Raw genomic sequence first — 18,993 nt, forward strand, 5'->3', positions numbered from 1 at the left:
TCAGTCTTGTTGCATGGAATTGGCCAGCAAAATCAAGGAATTCTATTCTTGTTATTGCTTCCATGATAAAATACATGTAATATATATCTCAAACATTGCCCTTAGATATTAAGGGGTAAAAAATAAGAATGAAATCTGGCAAGAACACAAAGCAGTCTTTCCAGATGATATTTCAGGAATAAAAGAAAAATGAGGACAAGAAACTTACAAGGAAAAGAAAGGCAAGAAGAGTGCAGATATAGTTGATTCTTCTCTGAGACAGAATAAAGATCTTTCTCAACCCTTATCTTCTACAAATGTTTTTTCTACAATTTTGTTTTCAGTCTCATATTTAAAACTTTCCTCTGGATAGTTGTCTGCCTTGTATTTTGTCCATTGTCTCGGTATTAAATGGCAAATTCTCTAGAACAAAAAAATACACAAAATTATGTTATCAGCTAATGTGTCACACAGTGTTATTTCATGCATGTGTACTGGCTTGTGGGGGTCCTGAATGGCTCTTTGTCTCTTTGACAGGTACCATCCATCTCCGCATTCCTGAGTCCTCCCCAGTTGGAACAGCCATCGGCAGCGTTAAAGCCACAGATGCGGACACTGGAAAAAATGCAGAAGTAGAGTACAGAATTATAGATGGCGATGGGACTGATATGTTTGATATTGTGACACAGAAAGACACACAGGAAGGCATCATCACTGTGCGAAAGGTGTCTATTAACAGCATTCACTAAATGATTTTGATGTCAAGGTTATGTCACAAGCGTTCACTGCCTACATTATGTGATAACACATGCTAATTGCTTAACATTTGCAAGCATCCCCTATCAGTGACTGAAAGGTACTATTTCCTTTTAAGATGAACTGGAAATAAAAGGTGGTGACCATGTCTAAGATGCAGCATAGGTTCAAAGCATTGTTGTAAGAAAAAGTGGACCAGCCCCAATGTGTTTGCACTAATTATCTCAGTGATTTCAAATGCAGACTTCTTAAGTATTTCTATAACCTGTTCTCTTCAGCAAGAAATCAGCAGCTCACTCACTAATAAGAGACACAGATTTTCTTTCTCTGTGAGATTCTCATCTATTTGGGTGAGATGAGATCTGTGTGCCAGAACGCAGACATGAATTTTGTTCCTGTTTCCAGTGTGTGGGAGGGCTGCCACATGAGCAATGTGTATGTAATGAAGGTGTTGTTCCTGGTCCAGAGCTAGTTCTAGTTCTGCCCTCTGTCTTGCATTGTCAGAGCACTTTCAGATGCTTGTCTTCTAAGTCAAAGATCTCACAAGTAGAAATGCCACTTTCCTACTCCTCAAAAATTTCCCTTCCAGAAGTCCCATGGTCCTTATCTTTGGGACTTTGAGATGAACTTCAAAGAGTTCAGGCACCATTTTAAAGATAAAGCATTGTTTATATTAGCTTTCCAAACAAATGTCCTTAAGCATAAAATAATGAAATAGACAGTGATATAAAAGACACCTTCACATCTCTTGATAATGGCAACCAAGGAAGAAAGAAGTTCTGCAAAGAGTGTTCCTTTATAATTTCTGTGTTTTATTAAGTTCATAGTCAGTGTAGTTGTTTATCTGGGAAAAAAACCTTAAAAAACAAAGTTTGAGGTCTTCTATTTTTTTCTTTTCCAAGTTTGTGAAGACTTCTCTTGAGATGCTCTTTTCTTGCTTGCTTCAGATTTTCACACAATTATATTAAATCAATAGCATCTTGAAAAAAAAAGTCTAGTAGCTGAATCAAGCACAAGAAATTTCCTAAATTATAATACAGTGGTTCCAAAACTGTCAATAAATACTAATGAACAAGATCTTCTGATTTTGTTATTAATAGTCTGACAGAATTTGCATTTTTCAGGATGCTCTCTCAGTCATGAATAAGTAGTTTATTCAATGCCACAGACAACAGCACTAACAAGCAAGGAAGGAGATGAGAATGCTGACTTCATTGATTCATTAAAATAGTCTCTTTTTTTTTTGTTGTTATTTATCCACTTTAATTGTAATTTCTGTTTTCAGTGGTGAATAACTACAAATAACTTGTGTTCCTTTACAAAGCCTGCAAGTTATTAAGTCTGAATTTATTATTTGCTGTAAAAGAACTTTTTCTATACAAATTTTTCTATACAATTTCTCACAGACAAAATAAGTGATTTTCCACAATTTCATATATTTGGGCAAGACTTTCCTCCATTACTGTGGATGTGCTGGAATGCCTGTATAGTCCACAGGTTTTCATGTTTTGCACTGTAGGTGGACAAGCTGTCCAAATTGGATGTGAATGTTGTAATAGCAAGTTTACATATCCATGGTGCATATTCTGCCAGATTAAACCAATTAGAATAAATCAGGACTAGCATGTCTTCTTTGCTTTTAGGATTGAAGCCAGTGTCCCTTAACAGCTGAATGATACACTTCACAGACAGAGCAATAGCCTCAGATCTAGGTTAAATAGTTGTTTTTCTCATTTGTATTCATAGATACTCTCCCATCTGCTCTGACTACTTTTTTGAAACAAGTCTGGGGCAGTGGGGAAACACATTCTTTCACTGGACTGCATCTTTCTGCTTTTGAATAGTGTATTTAAATATCTAACCTGTCACTTTGGCATCTTTAGTGAACATTAATTAGTATTTAAAAGCATCTAGGCAGAAAAAAATAAGCCATCAACCACCGATTTTGATGAATGAAAACCACCAGTTCTGTATCTCTCTGAGAATCTGTGGGAGTTAATAAAGTCTTCTTTGTGTCAGAAAGGTAGAATTTCAGCTTGCTCATTTCCTTAGAATCATTAATTACCTAACATTTTTCATCTATGACAGCTAGAAAAATTTGAAGGAATAGAATTATTTTCTATCCAAAATTATTTCTAATTATAACCGTGAACTGCTCCTCCTCCCATTTTAAAAAGGAATTGCTGACAAAAATGTCAAATATATTTTCAAAAAAAAGAACCCCTCTGATGTCGGATTCATTAAATTAAATGAAAAGGAACAAGATTAAACCCCACTGTTTCTCTAAATATAGAGAGCTTTGACACACACACCTTCCTCAAAAGACACCTAAAACATTCTTGATATTTAAGGCCCACTATATGGGCTTGCCAATAAGAATACTCTGGTCCTTTTGATTATCCAGGAGTTTATAGAATTTCCAATGAAACATTAGTGTTAAATACCTTGTTCTGGAATGTTTTTATTTCCAGTCAGTATCTCAAGCTTTTTAAAAGGTTATATGATTATTTCAAATCCATATTTTTGTGAAACAGCTGCAAAATTCCCTGAATAATTGGTTAATTTGCACTGAAAATGTTTTTTTCATTCATGCTGAGATAATTTAACTAATATACAGACAAAGATACTTCTTCTAAAAACAATGCGATTTCTTATTAGACAAAGTGACTCCTGTGGTGGGGAAAATATTAACTGTGTTGGTGTTCCCACAATGCAGGGTCAGGATCTGACAAAGCTTGGGCCCTTTTCAGTTTCCATTATGTACATAGGTCAACATCTGCCAATATGTAAATCTAATTTAATAAAATTTATCACATTTTTCATTTTTAGCCACTGGACTATGAGACCAGACGACTTTATACATTGAAAGTAGAAGCTGAAAATACCCATGTGGATCCCCGTTTCTATTACCTTGGGCCTTTCAAAGACACAATTATTGTGAAAATCTCTGTAGAAGATGTAGATGAACCTCCTGTTTTCAGCAGGTCTTCTTACCTTTTTGAGGTGCATGAAGATATTGAGTTGGGGACAATAATAGGAACAGTAATGGCACGGGATCCTGATTCTGCCTCAAGTCCAATAAGGTAACACTTCACTCTTTGTAAACACATTATTTGCTAAAGAAATTAAGATAAATAGCAATACAACATCGATTTCACAGAGTTTTTTCCTATTATTTATTAGTGTCCCAGAGATAGACAGAATTGAGAATGGTGCTATCTGTAAACCTAAAAATATGTCAGGCAACAGAAATTCACTTGCACACAAGAGACAAAATATTTTCCAGTGCCACAGTTAATAAAAACTTGATTTCAAGTAGGCCCATCAGGATTGCTTTTTACTTTGCACTGTGAAAAGCTTTTAGAGTGCTGATGAAAGAAGTTCTAGTCTTTAATAAAACTATCATGTATGAAATAAAATGAAATGCTTATTATATAAGCCAAATAGTCTTAAATATAATTTCTCTAGAAAATAGCACATTTTTGTTTTATTCTAGATAAGAGTTATTAAAGTAAGCTAGTAGCAAAAAAACCAAAAACGTTTGACTAAGTCTTTATTGCACTGTCAGAAGTTTTCATTGGCTGATCTAATTTCCTCTCTTTGTTCTTGTTTTTATATTAATTTTGGAGTTGACTTGTTTATTGGGGTTTTATTTGTTTGTCTTTCATATTTACTGCAATTGTGTGTAGCAGAGTGAGCAAACAACACCCAACAAAACCATATAGATGTAATTTTCATATAACAGCATTTTTTTATTTGGCTCAATTTAGTTAAGTACTGTAAATGAAACCAGATGCACTTGATGAACAGTTTTGATCACACATAATTTTTCATAGAAACATAAACATTTGTTTCTATTCTACTATACAAGTGTACTATTTAACTTTTTAAAAAATTTGGCCCAATTCTGACACATATTCTAAAAATCATTCTATATTTGGCAAAATTCTACGTTTAATTCCAAATCAAAGGTTCAATTTTAATTCGAAGGCAATGTTAAGAAAAAAAAAAAGAGGAAAGAGAAATTTTCTGATACTACCATAGCATGTTGGTGGACATCATGCCTGCCAGAAGTATAGCAAATATAGAAATATAGAAATATAGAACTATAGAAATATAGAACATCCTTTAACATCTATGCATGAAAGTTCTGCATGTGGCCTTATTTGTATACATTTTTTTATCTTGATCTCTAGTGAATTAATACATCCTAAATAGTAGAAGCTGAGCTTATACCAATACTTTTGAACAGTTTGTAAATTAGTTGTCAATCTCAGTCTGAAGAAACAGTATATCAAAGACCATTTTCCTTTCAGGCTTAAATTAATTATTTATTTATTAATTGAAATTCTGATTTTTTTTAAATAATTCTCCTATATTCTTGTAAAAGCTCCAGTTATCAAATATTACACTATTGTATCACATTCTTAAAATCAAAATTTTTATTTCTTGTTCTATGGAGCTAACATTCAGAATTTTCAGAAGTATTTATAGAAACTAAATACATGTCTTTTCAAAATTACCTTTGTCATAGAGAACATAAAACCTGTAGTGATTTGCGAAATATATGTTTTGACTTTTTATAATTTTGATGATACTTTTTATTTTGTTGTCATATTCAGGTTTTCTCTGGATCGTCACACTGACCTTGACAGGATATTTAACATTCATTCTGGAAATGGGTCCATCTATACTTCTAAGCCACTTGACCGTGAGATATCCCAATGGCACAATCTTAGTGTTATAGCAGCTGAGATTAGTAAGCTAATTTGGTTTTTCTTTTTCCTTTCAGTTTTTCTTTAGCTTGTAAAGTTACAGCTGAAACTTTGTGATGAAAATATCCCTCCTTTATTTCCCCCCTGTCCCTTTATACTAGATGTTCTGGAAAAGTGAACTGTGGGGTAGCTAACAGCAACTGTCTCCTCATTGCTCTTTTCCTCACCTACCTCCATCACTGACCTTTAATGTCCAAGTTCCTTCTGGACTGTTAGCCAATTGAATTCTAAGACTGGAGTAATTCTTTTTATTCCTTTTCTTGGAGGACAATAACATGATTTTGCTGTTAAAATAGCTGAGTTTAGCATAGTAATCTATGGTTTTGTCTCTATTATTTTCTTCATTTCCTTAGAAATACTTTCATTATCTCTTCTTATGGTACCTACACCTACAGCTCTTAGAATCAATATATCTTACAAGTTCCATTCAGTTTCATCCCAAAGCTGTAGCATTTCTTGGACCATTTAAAACACAAGTCTGTAGATACTTTCATGTTAAGACTATAAAGAGAAGAACAGATATCCTCCTAAACCTACTACATTATTGAGAATAGCTTTAATCAATGGACAGAAAATTTTCTAAGGGACAAAAGACTGATCTTTGAAATCAGTATCTAAGAATCACTTCCTCTCAAAGTCACTAATTTTTAAGGGCTAATTCTCTATCAGTTAAAAAAAAAAAGGAAAAAATACTGGTCAGCAGTGAAATGTGTCTGGCAAGAGCTACACTGCAGAGGACTAAATGGAACATTGTGTCCTGCCAATTAAACATTCTGTGTTTAAAACAAAAATTTTTTTAAAGTAGGTTTTTTTAAAAAAAACCTTTTTTTTCTGCTTTGTTCTGAGCTTGCAACCATTCAAAGTGCTGTCACATGTTGTATGAAATATTTTCAGATTTATATAATGATGAAACTTGTATGACTAGATCCCAGTGCTAAACTTATCTCCTTGACAGGAAACTTAGAGCAAATTTACATTGTGGACATATCTGGAGTAGCTAGCATTCTCCACAGAGATATGGTAATTTTGGAAAAAGAAGTGAAGAGGGAGATTTAGATCTTTAAATATTTTAAAATGCTACCTGTGAAGCATGACAGAATGAAAGCTGTGTTAGAACTGATTTGGAAAGTTAGTACAAACATACAGAAGTCTATGAAAAACTGCATCCTAAACCTGGAAATTTAAATAATTCAGGATGTCAAAAAAGATCCACATCACACTCTTTAGCAAAGGTGTTACTGATAAGAAGCCAATTTAATTCCAGCTCCTCCTAAATGTCTTTTGTTTTATTTAAAGCAGAAGAAAAGGGCGGAAAATCAGTAATTTGGAACAAGCTGTTACTGTTGTCACTTATCCAGTTCCATTAATGTTTAAAAATCATATGCTGCTTAGCTGCCACATAGCAGAATTCCAAGAAACATCTGCACTTTTTACACTCAGGCATTATTTATTATTTTTGGTATGGCAACAAGATCAGCAAGTGAGAACAGGGACATCTGTATTCCTGAATTAACCTATACTAACAAAAGAGCACTCCAAATAATAGTAGTATCTTGGCATTTGGCAAGGGGGAGGTTATTCTTGTTTCTGAACCTAAGGTCTGAAAACCTACATTCATATTTTTAAGACAATTTAAGCATTAAAAAATCTTATTCTAATAAATTCTTTACCAAATTTTTGGAGGAGTACTTTCATTTGTTTTGTTGGAATTTCTTTGAGGGGCAAGAGTGGAAAGTCAGACTTGAAAATTTTTCAAAACATGTATGCATGTCATAGACTAAATTAACTTTAACCCAGCCAAAACCAACACAATGCACTAATGATGTCCTTGATATCTTTTCTCTGTAAAACAAACTAGATATACAAAGAATTTTAAAATTAAAGATCAAAACCATACAAAACCTTGAGCCCACCAAGTGATCGAATGTGTTATTGTAGTAGTGGGCATACTTTTCATATACAATATGAATGTCACTAGATCCCAATATTTCTTTTTTTTTTACTCTACACAAATAATTTCCCTAATTTTCAGAAGGCCTGATTCTGACTTGTTACTGGTTTGTACACTAAATATTGACCAGATTCAAACTTCATCTTGCATGTGTATTGCTCATGAAATTTGGAAGAAAACAGAAAACTCTTATTAAGAAAATGATCTCATGTTTCTTCTCTCTTCTACCATCAGGCAACCCCAAAGATACTACTCGTGTTCCTGTCTATGTAAGAATTTTGGATGTTAATGACAATGCCCCACAGTTTGCTGTATTCTACGACACTTTTGTCTGTGAAAATGCAAGAGCTGGACAGGTATGCCTTTGATAAACACTTCCCATTATCCAGTTTTGCTACAGAACTCAATTGTAGATCATTCCTGCCTATTGCTTAAGAAAAATCATATCTAAATTAGCTTTTGAAATGTCAAAAATGAAAGCAAAGAAACTCTGTGAGGCATAGAGTGAAATGTCAATATGTTACAAGCGCATCAGTGTTTCAATCACCACTTTTCCTTACCTAACCTTGTACTGCTTTTAAATCCCAATGAGCTATGTCCATAACATGGTCATGATTCACTTTGCCCTTAATTTCACAAAGCAGAACATTATATGTAACTAAAAAGTTTGATCTATATTTTTCAGTAATTCTCCAGTAGCAAAATTCAGGTATATTTCAATCCATACTGACAGTGATTACAAACCAAAAATCTGTCACTTTTTTTTTCAATTGTTAGATTCATCTTTCATTAATCCACCAAAAATTTCTGTAAATAAAACATACACTTTTTAAATGGTAACACAATATTTTCTTTTGTTTCTTCGAGGCTACACAATGTGTACTTCAATTTAAGTGAAATTACTGCTTAATACCTAATGTCCAATAGGCAGCTGCTTATTAGAATTGTTTAATTTTTTTTTCCTATTACACATCCCAGAGCATAATTAGCCAATAATAAAGCCTTTAAAATGGTAGCAGTAGTACCTCAGTGCAACCCTTTCAGTACATTTGAACAGAAGGTGGTACAAGTGCCAGCTTGTCTTAATTGTTGGAGCCCCACAGGTATAACATTCAGGTAGTATTGCAAATTTCACATTCAGGTTGCCATTCTTCCTTCCAAAGTGACATCAGTTTGAACTTATAACAAAGAATTTGAGGCCCAAATTTATAATGCTTAAAATATCAAAAAGTACTGAGCAAGTGCATTTGTCTGCTGTGGCAGTTGCAAGAGAATTCAAGGTGTTAGATGAAGAGAAATCACTGGCTAAGAATGTAGAATTTTGGTCAGCTGAAGTGTCTTCTATAAATGCTAAAATATGTTTTAATAATTTTCAATATGACATAAGGATTAAGACTTGCAAAAGAAGAACACTGAATTTTCCTCTTCCAGTTTCACAAAAAAAAAAAAAGATCCTGTGTTAAAAAAAATTTAAAAAAAGCATGAATCTGCAAATTTTACTCATCTGAGGTTTCAGATTTTTTTCTGTGCAGGTTACTAGTTCTAGAGTGCACAGGAAATGTTAAGAGAGCAGTTAAATTTCCATGTAAATGTATTTTAAGGAACAGTTTTTTCCACGCTATCTAGACTATAAAAGTCAGTATATTTAAAAGTAAATATAAAAGTATTTCGACATTGCATTGTTTTATTGCTTACAATCAGAATAGGCTGTCAGTTAAAAAGTTGAATAAAATAGCGCTAATCACTTATAACTAATAAATGAGATGCTAAATAAGTTTACACATCCACAAATGCTTATTTAAATTGTTATAGGGCTCAATTGTGTCTTTATCAGAAAAAACCTGCCAAGGTTATTGAGAGGGCCATAAATAATAACATTTTTTTAAGAAATCTGAGTTGCAAATGATTGCTTAAAGAAAACAATTCACAGGAAGAGAAAAAATGTAATGCAGGATAACATGAATAATCTATTTGAATGTAATTATATTCTTCTTGTTTACTGGCAGCTCATAAATAAGACTTTTTATTTTTTGAATTCAATCTGTCCTGAGAGAATGTAATCAATCCAAACTGAACATGGTCCTCTGAGCTTGATTCCTCCCACATTTCTGCTATTTTTCTTCCTTTTCAGGTTTTCATAATTATATTTGATCCATGAAATTTGTATCTATTAGGTAACTGAAACTAATGATGCTTCATCAGTCACAGATTCTGTGGTGTTCATTTCAGTATTTCCCATCTACTAAAGACAGATATTATAATGAATATTATACTTTTCTATTTACTTAAGTTGTACAGTTTACTTAAGTTGTACAGAAGCCTAGATTTTATATATATATATATATATATATATATATATACTATATATGATACCTAGGGAGGTGCACATAAATCCATTTATACAAACATACACATACGTGCAAATATATAGCAAGAGAGAAATGTGACTTTTGTAGTCTGAATGACTCAAAGGGCCTGTGATTGTTTTCTGCTTGCTGTTACTGCTGATGCCAGATTGAACCGTGAACTTACAAACAATACAAATATCCTATCTCAAAAAGCTCAAGCTATACACAAGCAGCACCTCTGGCAGAATGCTATTTTGGTGGTTACTGTTCTTTTGACCCCCCCCCAAAAATGAGGACAGTCTTGGTGTGATGGCATAAAGAGGACACAGGCATTCATGTGACCTACACAAGGCTGACTCAATAGGAGTTCAGGGAAATAAAGCAGCAAAATGCTCAGACTGCTGCAGCCCTGCAACCAAAGAGAAGTTCAGCTGTCCTCTGCCCCCAGGTGAGAAGAGACAGGAGCTGGGCATCTGGACAGATGGAATCCCACTGGTTTTGTCAGCTCCCAGCTGTCACATGTCTGGCAGCTCAGCTGCCAGCCTCCAAAGATCCTCTAATGTAAAAGATAAGAATCAGCTAGAAAGCAGAAGTCAGTCCTGCTGTAGACAGATCTTGCATGGAAACTGAGTATAACTTTTCTATATATTCATTTTCTCTATAGTAGATGTCAGAAGAGAGGCCCTTCTCTATTTGTAAATGATCTGCCAAACGAAAAGGCAGGAGCTGACCTTGGTCAGCAGCCAGGTGCCCACCCAGCCACTTCCTTCCCCCTTAAGAGTATAGGGGGAGAAAAGATGAAAAATAAATGGCTTGAGACAAAGACAAACTTACAAATTACCATCACTGGCAAAACAAACTCAATTTGGGAAAAATTAATATGCTGTCCATTGAACATGGGGTAGGATCGTGAGAAACAGAGAGAGAAAGAACTAAAACAACTTCCCTTAATACCCCCCTTCTTCCCAGGTTCACCTTTAACCCCTTCACTACTGAGTTTCTTTTCTCGGAAACCCCTTCCTCCTCACACTTTTCCCTGCCCCAGTGTGAGCATTCCCCACGGACTGCATTGCTTCAGGGTACATCTGCTGCAGCGCGGGATCACCTTCAGAGGTGCTCCGGGAAAGCGCAGCCCCGCCGGGCTCTCTGCCAGGCCGCAGGGCAATCCCTGCCGGGTCTCTGCTGCCCCCGGCCCTGCTCCCGCTGTCCCCTCGGGGCTCGCAGGGCTGTTTCTCGCTCGCTTCCCCTGGCTCAGCCCTGGCTGCCGGGCAGCGTTTCGCCCTCCCTTGCCCAGGCTTTCCCCGGGGCTGAGGGGCTCAGCCGTGCCCTGCGCTGGGGCCGCTGCAGCCGCTGGCACCGCCTGGGGCCGGCCCGGGCAGCCCCGGCACAGCCCCGGCACTGCCGGCACTGGGACAGCCTCACCTGATTCAAGCCCACTGTGATGTTTAAATGGCTTGTTATTATCTTGCTGTTAGTAGCCCTCATTTTACCTAATCCATACATCCCTTTTCACAAGGCCAAATGTTATGTAAATAGGTCTAGCTCATAATGGATTCTCTTTCAAAGACATTTTGAAATATGAATCATGGGGTCTGTTTTCCTTTTTCCTATAACTTCATTCAGTATAGATTATATAAACACACCAGGTTTCTTGAACCAATTATTTTTATGCTGCTCTTCATGCTATCAGCTCATTTGACCCATATAACAATCCTTATCAGGAAGAGGATATAAATTTCTCCCCATAGTCTTGCTTAAACATTGCTTTTGGGATCTTCATATTTCCAGAAATTTCCTTGTTATTTTCACCAAGTGTCTTTCTAAAAATTGCTAAAATTTATATCTATTGAAAAACTAAAATTCCTGAAGTTTTTTTTTTCTAGCATTCAATCTTCCCTTCCTATTTTTCAGATATTTCTATAAAAATTTCTTAAAACCTTCAATCCTGAAGTGTTGTTTTATGTTTGTCTATTGCATCTTTCATCTCTTTTGACAAATGACAATTTGTGATCAATTTACTTGAAATTTTATTCTCTTTCTTTCCCAATTCCCCTGATTCATTCTTACTTTAGTTTCTTCACTATATATCCATAGATCTTATTCCTTCCAGTGGTTTTACGAGTATCAGAATTTTGTCTTTGCTTTACCTTTTTTTTCACTCAGGCAAGAAAAATTTTTTGAACCTCAAATTGATGTAGAGTTTCTAAAACGTTCAACTTTCTTTTTCTCAATAGCACATTATATTTTCTTTGTCCTAAAGTTAAAAGCAAATGTATAGTATATTGTAGAAGAAAACATCTACCTAAACAGTTGATGAAACTGATGCTTGCGGAAGTCCTAGCAAGGAGAAAGATGACTTTTGTTGGAATATGCAGACCATATAGCAAACTTGCTTCCAGTGGTTTATCAGTTTTTTAGTGGCTAACAACCCCCATGACTGCTACTGTGCCCTTGATTTCCTGACTGTTGTCATACAGAGTAACATCCTTGGCTTCCCTGCAGTTACTGCTTTGTGGCATTTCTAGAAAGAAGCAACTTAAGTATTTTGTACCCCTATTTACAAGGTACTTGGGTTTCCCATGGCTGGCAGGTCTAAGAGAAAAAAAACTGTAGGAAACCACATATAAAACAGGATTTATCACGTTAAAATAGTAATCAATATTATCAGGAAAAAGTTTTTCAAACTGCAATATAATGCTTTCAACTCTATACACTCTTTAAAAAACTATGATAATGAACACTCAGCAAATCAATTGATTTTCAACAGCCTAACACCTACAACTGACCATATTCATGGTTGCTAAGTAAAGTTAAGTAAAACAAACAAGTGGGTTTTTTTTATTTCATTTTGTAAATATCTATGAAAATTCATATGCTAATTGCTCACTAAATAATTAAAATATTCATTCTTCAAAAACAAATAATATTCATGCTTGCATTATAAGTTTTATTCATTTAGAAAGTTATTGGAGGATTATGTAAGAAAACAGATTTAGAGAAAGACAAAACTGTTGGAAAAGCAAGGAAGCTGCTGTATTAAAAGAAATCCCATCCTTGCCTCATCAAGATATTTACTGCTATTTTCTGGATGGACAAGAGAGAAGTTGGGAGTTAGTCATGCATTTTTTAAGGCAAACAGGAGTGCGCTGCAGTTGTTGATGTGAAAAATGATCAGACCTGACAAAGCTGTGATATGAAGAGAAATGGCTGTATTTGGAAGAACTGGAAGAGGAAAAAACAAACAGGGTTTAACAAGTACACCACAGGGAAGGAAGAGTGTTAAAAATTAGATGTAATTCCATGGTTGAAGAAGAAATGCAATTTAAAATGATGGATAAGAAATGAAACATAAAAATGATCTTCACTAAAAATAATCTATATTTGGAAGTTAAACTTAAGAACATAACTGAAGCTTCAAGCATGCATGCACAAAAATCCAGACTTAAATTCACTTTATATGCCATGGTATAAAAAAAGCCCCAGACTGAAATTAGGTGATAAAGTCAAAAATAAAAATGAAAAAACTATTTTGCTTGGGAAACAATATTTAACCACTCTTAGGTATAGCCACATATTCACTTACCTGACAGGTAAATAAGTACTGATAAAGGGATTGCCATTATTTTCCAAAAAAATACCCAAAATTTTTGTAGGCATTGCAGAAAGCTCTGAGTATGGAACTGACCTGGCACAGCTTACTCTTGAGAATTATGACACCTGATTCTCATCCCACTCCAAACTTGTGCAACTCTAGGGTGTGCTACAATGTTTTACGAGAACAGAAATATGTATAAAATATAACTGGCATTTTTAATCTCAGGAGTCATGTTGGTATGTTCTCCTATACCAATAAATAGAAAAAAAATATTTAAGAAAAAATGCGTTAATGTTGAAATGTAATTTGAAGCATTAACTTCCCTTTCAAAAAAAATCTGTTTGATAAAATGCTGGTTTTATCACAAAAATAGAAAACTTCATGTGAATTACTACCTTAGGTGTTGATTTGAGTTTAAAATGGTGAATCAAAGATGAAGTATAAAAACTACCAGCTACAGCTAAAACTATTTTTGGCAAGTTTTGTCCACTATGTAGCTCCAAAAATATAGCTGCACATGTACTATCACATGAAAAATACAGATGTTCTTTTTCAAAAAGCTTATATAAGACACTTTTTGAACATTTGTTCGGTTTTTATATTGTACAGATTAAATATTAAGTCAATATGTGTGAATGCTAAGTTATTCCAATGCTTTTCATCTTCTTTGATCAGACAGCTCTATCAAAAACCTAGGTGTATTTGGTCTTTTTGTTGTTGTTGTTTGTTTGCTTGCTTTTTTTCCTGCAGCTTATTCAAACCATAAGTGCAGTAGACAAAGATGACCCTCTTGGTGGACAAAAATTTTTCTTCAGTTTAGCTGCCGTTAACCCTAACTTCACTGTTCAGGATAATGAAGGTAAAATTCATGCCTGTTCCAAGGAAGGAGTTTTATCTTTTCTGTCTGACTACATTCCTGCAATATATTTGCTTTTGATGTCTATCAATATGTAGAGAAGTTGTGAAGGTTGCTACTATCAAGAATACTTTACCTGAATGAGGTTTAGGACTTCTACACTTGTATCTGTGTAGGTAAAGCAAAAATGTGATTAAAAAAAAGTTATAAAGAAAATCAGCAAAGTGTTGGCTTGGGGTAAGAGACAGATGAAATACTTCATTACAAAATAAAAAATCTTTCAAAAATGCCTTCAGCTGACAAGTTGAGATTTTTCACTTTAGCCTTTTGTGACATAGTTCCGATTCCCTTGGCCTTCTGTTTTGCTTCTTTCTGACCATTAATGAAAATAATGGTTCTGAGAGCCACTTTGGATTTTCTTCTGATCCTTTCTCAATCTATCAGAGAAAATTTTCAGAAGCTTCTGTTGGGGAAGTGAGACTATGAATTTTGGCTTTCATTATAAGAATGACTAATTGAGAGGACTCTAGATTACAGAAGACATAAATAAGAGGGGACATGGTATCAGCCTTCAAATGTGTCAAAGGCATAATGGCAAAAGGGAATAATCCTCTGTTCCTGATGAATATTTCAGGATGTAGTAGACTACAAACGACAGCAGAAAAAAAGCTTCTAATGGTAGGGAAAGTGAAGTAATTAAATAAAATACTTTGCATACCTTATAAAATCCTTTGCAGAAGAAGTATTTAAAGATCCATAAGACACTTAATTTTTGATGTTGAGTGAAAACAAATAATGTTAAAATACATAAAACCAGTGATGGGAAGCAAGAAAGAAAAACTTTGTGTTTCACATCTTGAAGTCTATGAAAAAATACATTTATTTATTACTTTAAACAAAGGTTATATCTTGGTGACTAGGTCCTGAGTACAGAGAGGTATAGATCTTGATACTTCTGTATTATTTGTAATTATTTTCTTTCTTTTTGCACATGGATTATTTTAGTTGTGCCTGAAGTTAGCTAACCATAAGCTAGCTAACCATCAAGATAGCTAACCACATAGCTCAGGCAACCCACAAATATGATGAAAATTAAATTTTACTTTTAGTGCACACTAAACCTGTATTTTCTCTCTTTTGGACAAAAAAGTTATCAACTCTGATGTTATCTGCCACTCTAGCATGGTGGCTCTAACAGTAGAAGAAATAGTCTCTCCCTGTTATTCATTCCTTCTCTCCCTTCCCTTCCCTTCCCTTCCCTTCCCTTCCCTTCCCTTCCCTTCCCTTCCCTTCCCTTCCCTTCCCTTCCCTTCCCTTCCCGTCCCTCTGTCCACTCAGTGGACAGCTTTTGATGCTGAAGTATCCTGCACACAACTAAGATTTATCTGCTACAGATACAATTTAGTAAGTTCACTTCTCAAAAATGTGCAGGAATACCTACCATCTTTCACATTTTCTGAATTCCTGAGACAATTTCTGTCCAAAAAAAGCCCTATTTCATGTGCTAAGGTACATAATTCATTGTTCTGCAGTGTGTTGAAAGCGGTTTGGTTTAGCAAATCTCATACTGAGTTGACAGCATTCCTGTGGGTGTTGTCACAGATGATCCATAGAAAGAATCTTCTAGAACAGAGTACTTGTTGAGCTGCACAAAGTGGAAGGTGCTTTTTCCTCGGTTGGTTGCTGCATTTCAGGGTTTCAGCCCTGAACTGTAACTGTGTCACACACTGCATGCATTAATCTATAAAACATTTTAAGCTTTGAGAAATCCTCTTTTCAAATCACACGCCAAAGTGGTGCAGAGGCACAGAGAAGCAGGTCAGATGTTCCTACTGATCAAGTGGGAATGTTATTAGGAAAACAGAGATATCACTATGATATCAGGATATATTTTGAAGTCATATAAAATACAATAATTTGCATCTACTATAAGTGATATGGTTTCTATTTGTATAGCCTACAACAGTATCTTTTAATTGATCTAGATAACACTGCCAGGATTTTGACGAGGAGGAATGGCTTTAGTCGACATGAAATAAGTACTTACCTTCTCCCAGTGGTGATCTCGGACAATGACTACCCGATCCAGAGCAGCACGGGCACGCTGACCATCCGGGTGTGTGCCTGTGACAGCCGGGGGAACATGCAGTCCTGCAGCGCCGAGGCCTTGCTGCTCCCTGCTGGCCTCAGCACGGGGGCACTGGTGGCCATTCTCCTCTGCATCATTATCCTGCTAGGTAAGAAGAGAAATGCGTCTTCCCCTACCCAGGAACAAATGTTTAAGGCCTGACTCATTTCACAAAATTATGCAGGTTGATATAGTTAATGATCCTGCATTTTGCAAGAAGAATATAACTGCAGCTTAAAATAAAAAGGAAAAAACAAAGGCAAACCCTTGTTATCTGCTAATTTAACACTGTAAATAAGAATTCAAGTCCCAGACTGTTAAACGATCGCTGTGCAACCAGAACCTCATTTATGTTCTTTCGTCAAGTTTTCCAAAAAAAGGAGTTCAGAGAGGATGAATAGTATCAAAAATTGCTTTCATATCTTTCATTTTACATTTTTTTGAGGAAAAGTCTCTTTTTCATTTAAATTACTAAAAATCAATATGCAGTATATATTTCACATATAGTATAACAGTAAGCAGTAATTTTACTACATCAAAGCCCTGTCTATCCAGTGGTTTCAGGGCTGTAATAAAAAAAAGGAAATTTTTGTAAAACCTCCATTTTGTGGTTTTCAGAATAACACTTAATGACCTATAATTCAACTCAAACCCACTTTTTAACAATATCCTTTGAGCTTGAAAAAGGAAAAATATCTTCAGAACAGACCTGGCTATTTTAAAGCTCATTACAGCTACAGAAGGAGCATGCAGACAAGCTCATGGTCCTGTAAAGCAGAGCACACAATGTGCAAAATAGGTTTCTGATACAGACTTTATTGTGCTACCATTATACAGATAGAGGTGTTTATCCAGTTATCAAAAAAAATGAGTTGGTGAAATGTAGCTGAAATGTCGTTCTTGCACCCAGTGGATTTGCTGCTAAGAAATTGTTAACTAGAGATCTTTATCCATTCTTTGTTTCCCTCTTTAAGTTATAGTGGTGCTATTTGCTGCTCTGAAGAGGCAACGAAAGAAGGAGCCTTTGATCCTCTCTAAAGAGGACATCAGAGACAACATTGTGAGTTACAATGACGAAGGCGGTGGAGAGGAAGACACCCAAGCCTTTGATATCGGCACACTGAGGAATCCTGCAGCTATCGAAGATAAGAAGCTTCGGCGAGACATTATCCCTGAAACGTTATTTGTGCCACGGAGGACTCCTTCGGCACCAGACAACACAGATGTCCGAGATTTCATTAACCAAAGGCTAAAAGAGCATGACACTGATCCCTCCGCACCGCCGTATGACTCACTTGCAACCTATGCCTATGAAGGAAATGATTCCATAGCTGAATCCTTGAGCTCCTTGGAGTCAGGTACTACTGAAGGAGACCAAAACTATGATTACCTCCGAGAGTGGGGCCCTCGGTTTAATAAGCTAGCTGAGATGTACGGTGGAGGAGAAAGTGACAAAGACACTTCTTAACCTACAGTAGGCTACTTTTTTCTTTTCCTTTGAGCGGAAGTAATTTTACAGACACCTTCTGCACTCAACAGTATTTAACATTCAGGAAAATTTTCCTGCCACTCAGCACAATGGTTTCCTTTTAAAATTTGTTTTAAACTTGTCCATTAATGTCATTCATTCTTTCTAGTAGGATGCCACTTGGAATATATACAACATTTTATTTAATCAGACTTCCAAGAGCCAAAGCTATGGAAATTCAGTGTTGTACATTTTAGTAAGTAAAATAAAAAATATCTTACCTTCAGAAATTTGAACAGGGTGATAATCCCTTAAGCAACCTCATGTACAAGCCGCTTCTGTTAGGTACATGTCCTATTCCTGCAAGTGCAGCTTTTAACATGGCGAAGAAGAAAAAAATCCAATATGTCCTTTTCTGTACATTAAAATAAAACAAAATGTACACGTGGTGTTAATAAGTGTAATATGCAGCTGGTTTAAAAAAAAGTTTGTGCAACTTCATTTCATCAAATTCTATCTGCCAATGTTTTATATTTATATTTTTGTATTTATTTTTAAAAAATAAACCAGTTTTTACAACTATGTTAATGCTTGCCTGCCTGTTGTGGCCATGAGTTTCAAGCTTGAAGAGAACATGGAATTTCTCCAGTGACATCACAACCAATTGCTAATACTTCTGTGCTGAAGTATTCTCCATACATACAACACAGTCTGAAGTGCTTGTGCTCACTGAGGCAGGAACAAGTTATATACTTACTTGCTTGCTCGAAAGTGCTACTTTCTACAGTTCAATGTTTATGAGAATTTTTTGGTTTAATTTTTTAACTAAAGTAATCATATTCTAGTCTAGATGAAAGATGAATTACTGTGTCAACCAAATAGCCTTATTCTAAAAGCATGCTGGCACAATTTATCTATCCAAACACATAACATGATTTCAGTTTATTTGTTCTAGAATCCTCCATTTGGAATCATACATCATCAGAAGTGATCTGTAAGTGCGACAGATAAAGTGTAAAGGATGCTCAATCCTTTTTAAGCTCTATTTTTCCACAGACAAATCATTTTCTGTCAAGCACTATGTGTTGTTTTTCAACCTCTTTTAAAGCTGTCAATCTGAAGACTGTGAAAGTGTCA

At 35.3% G+C, this 18,993-nt stretch overlaps 1 protein-coding gene across 3 annotated transcripts in view; it reads left to right on the plus strand.

Moving 5' to 3' along the window:
- The window catches only part of CDH10 (cadherin 10), a 93,617-nt gene extending 75,495 nt beyond the window's left edge, over positions 1-18,122 (plus strand). For 2 of the 3 annotated variants that reach the window (XM_038127397.1, XM_038127396.1), the window contains exons 6-12: positions 517-704; positions 3,565-3,818; positions 5,358-5,494; positions 7,696-7,817; positions 14,155-14,263; positions 16,246-16,497; positions 17,363-17,877. In XM_038127397.1, the coding sequence (XP_037983325.1) occupies positions 517-704; positions 3,565-3,818; positions 5,358-5,494; positions 7,696-7,817; positions 14,155-14,263; positions 16,246-16,497; positions 17,363-17,856 (1,556 nt within the window). In that variant the 3' untranslated portion in view covers positions 17,857-17,877. Of the gene's footprint in view, positions 1-516; positions 705-3,564; positions 3,819-5,357; positions 5,495-7,695; positions 7,818-14,154; positions 14,264-16,245; positions 16,498-17,362 lie in introns of all 3 variants that reach the window. The other variant, XM_038127398.1, reaches the window with a different exon arrangement.
- Positions 18,123-18,993: the final 871 nt, after the last annotated feature.

Source organism: Motacilla alba, chromosome 2 (genome assembly GCF_015832195.1).
Source record: "Motacilla alba alba isolate MOTALB_02 chromosome 2, Motacilla_alba_V1.0_pri, whole genome shotgun sequence".
Lineage (NCBI taxonomy): Eukaryota > Metazoa > Chordata > Aves > Passeriformes > Motacillidae > Motacilla > Motacilla alba.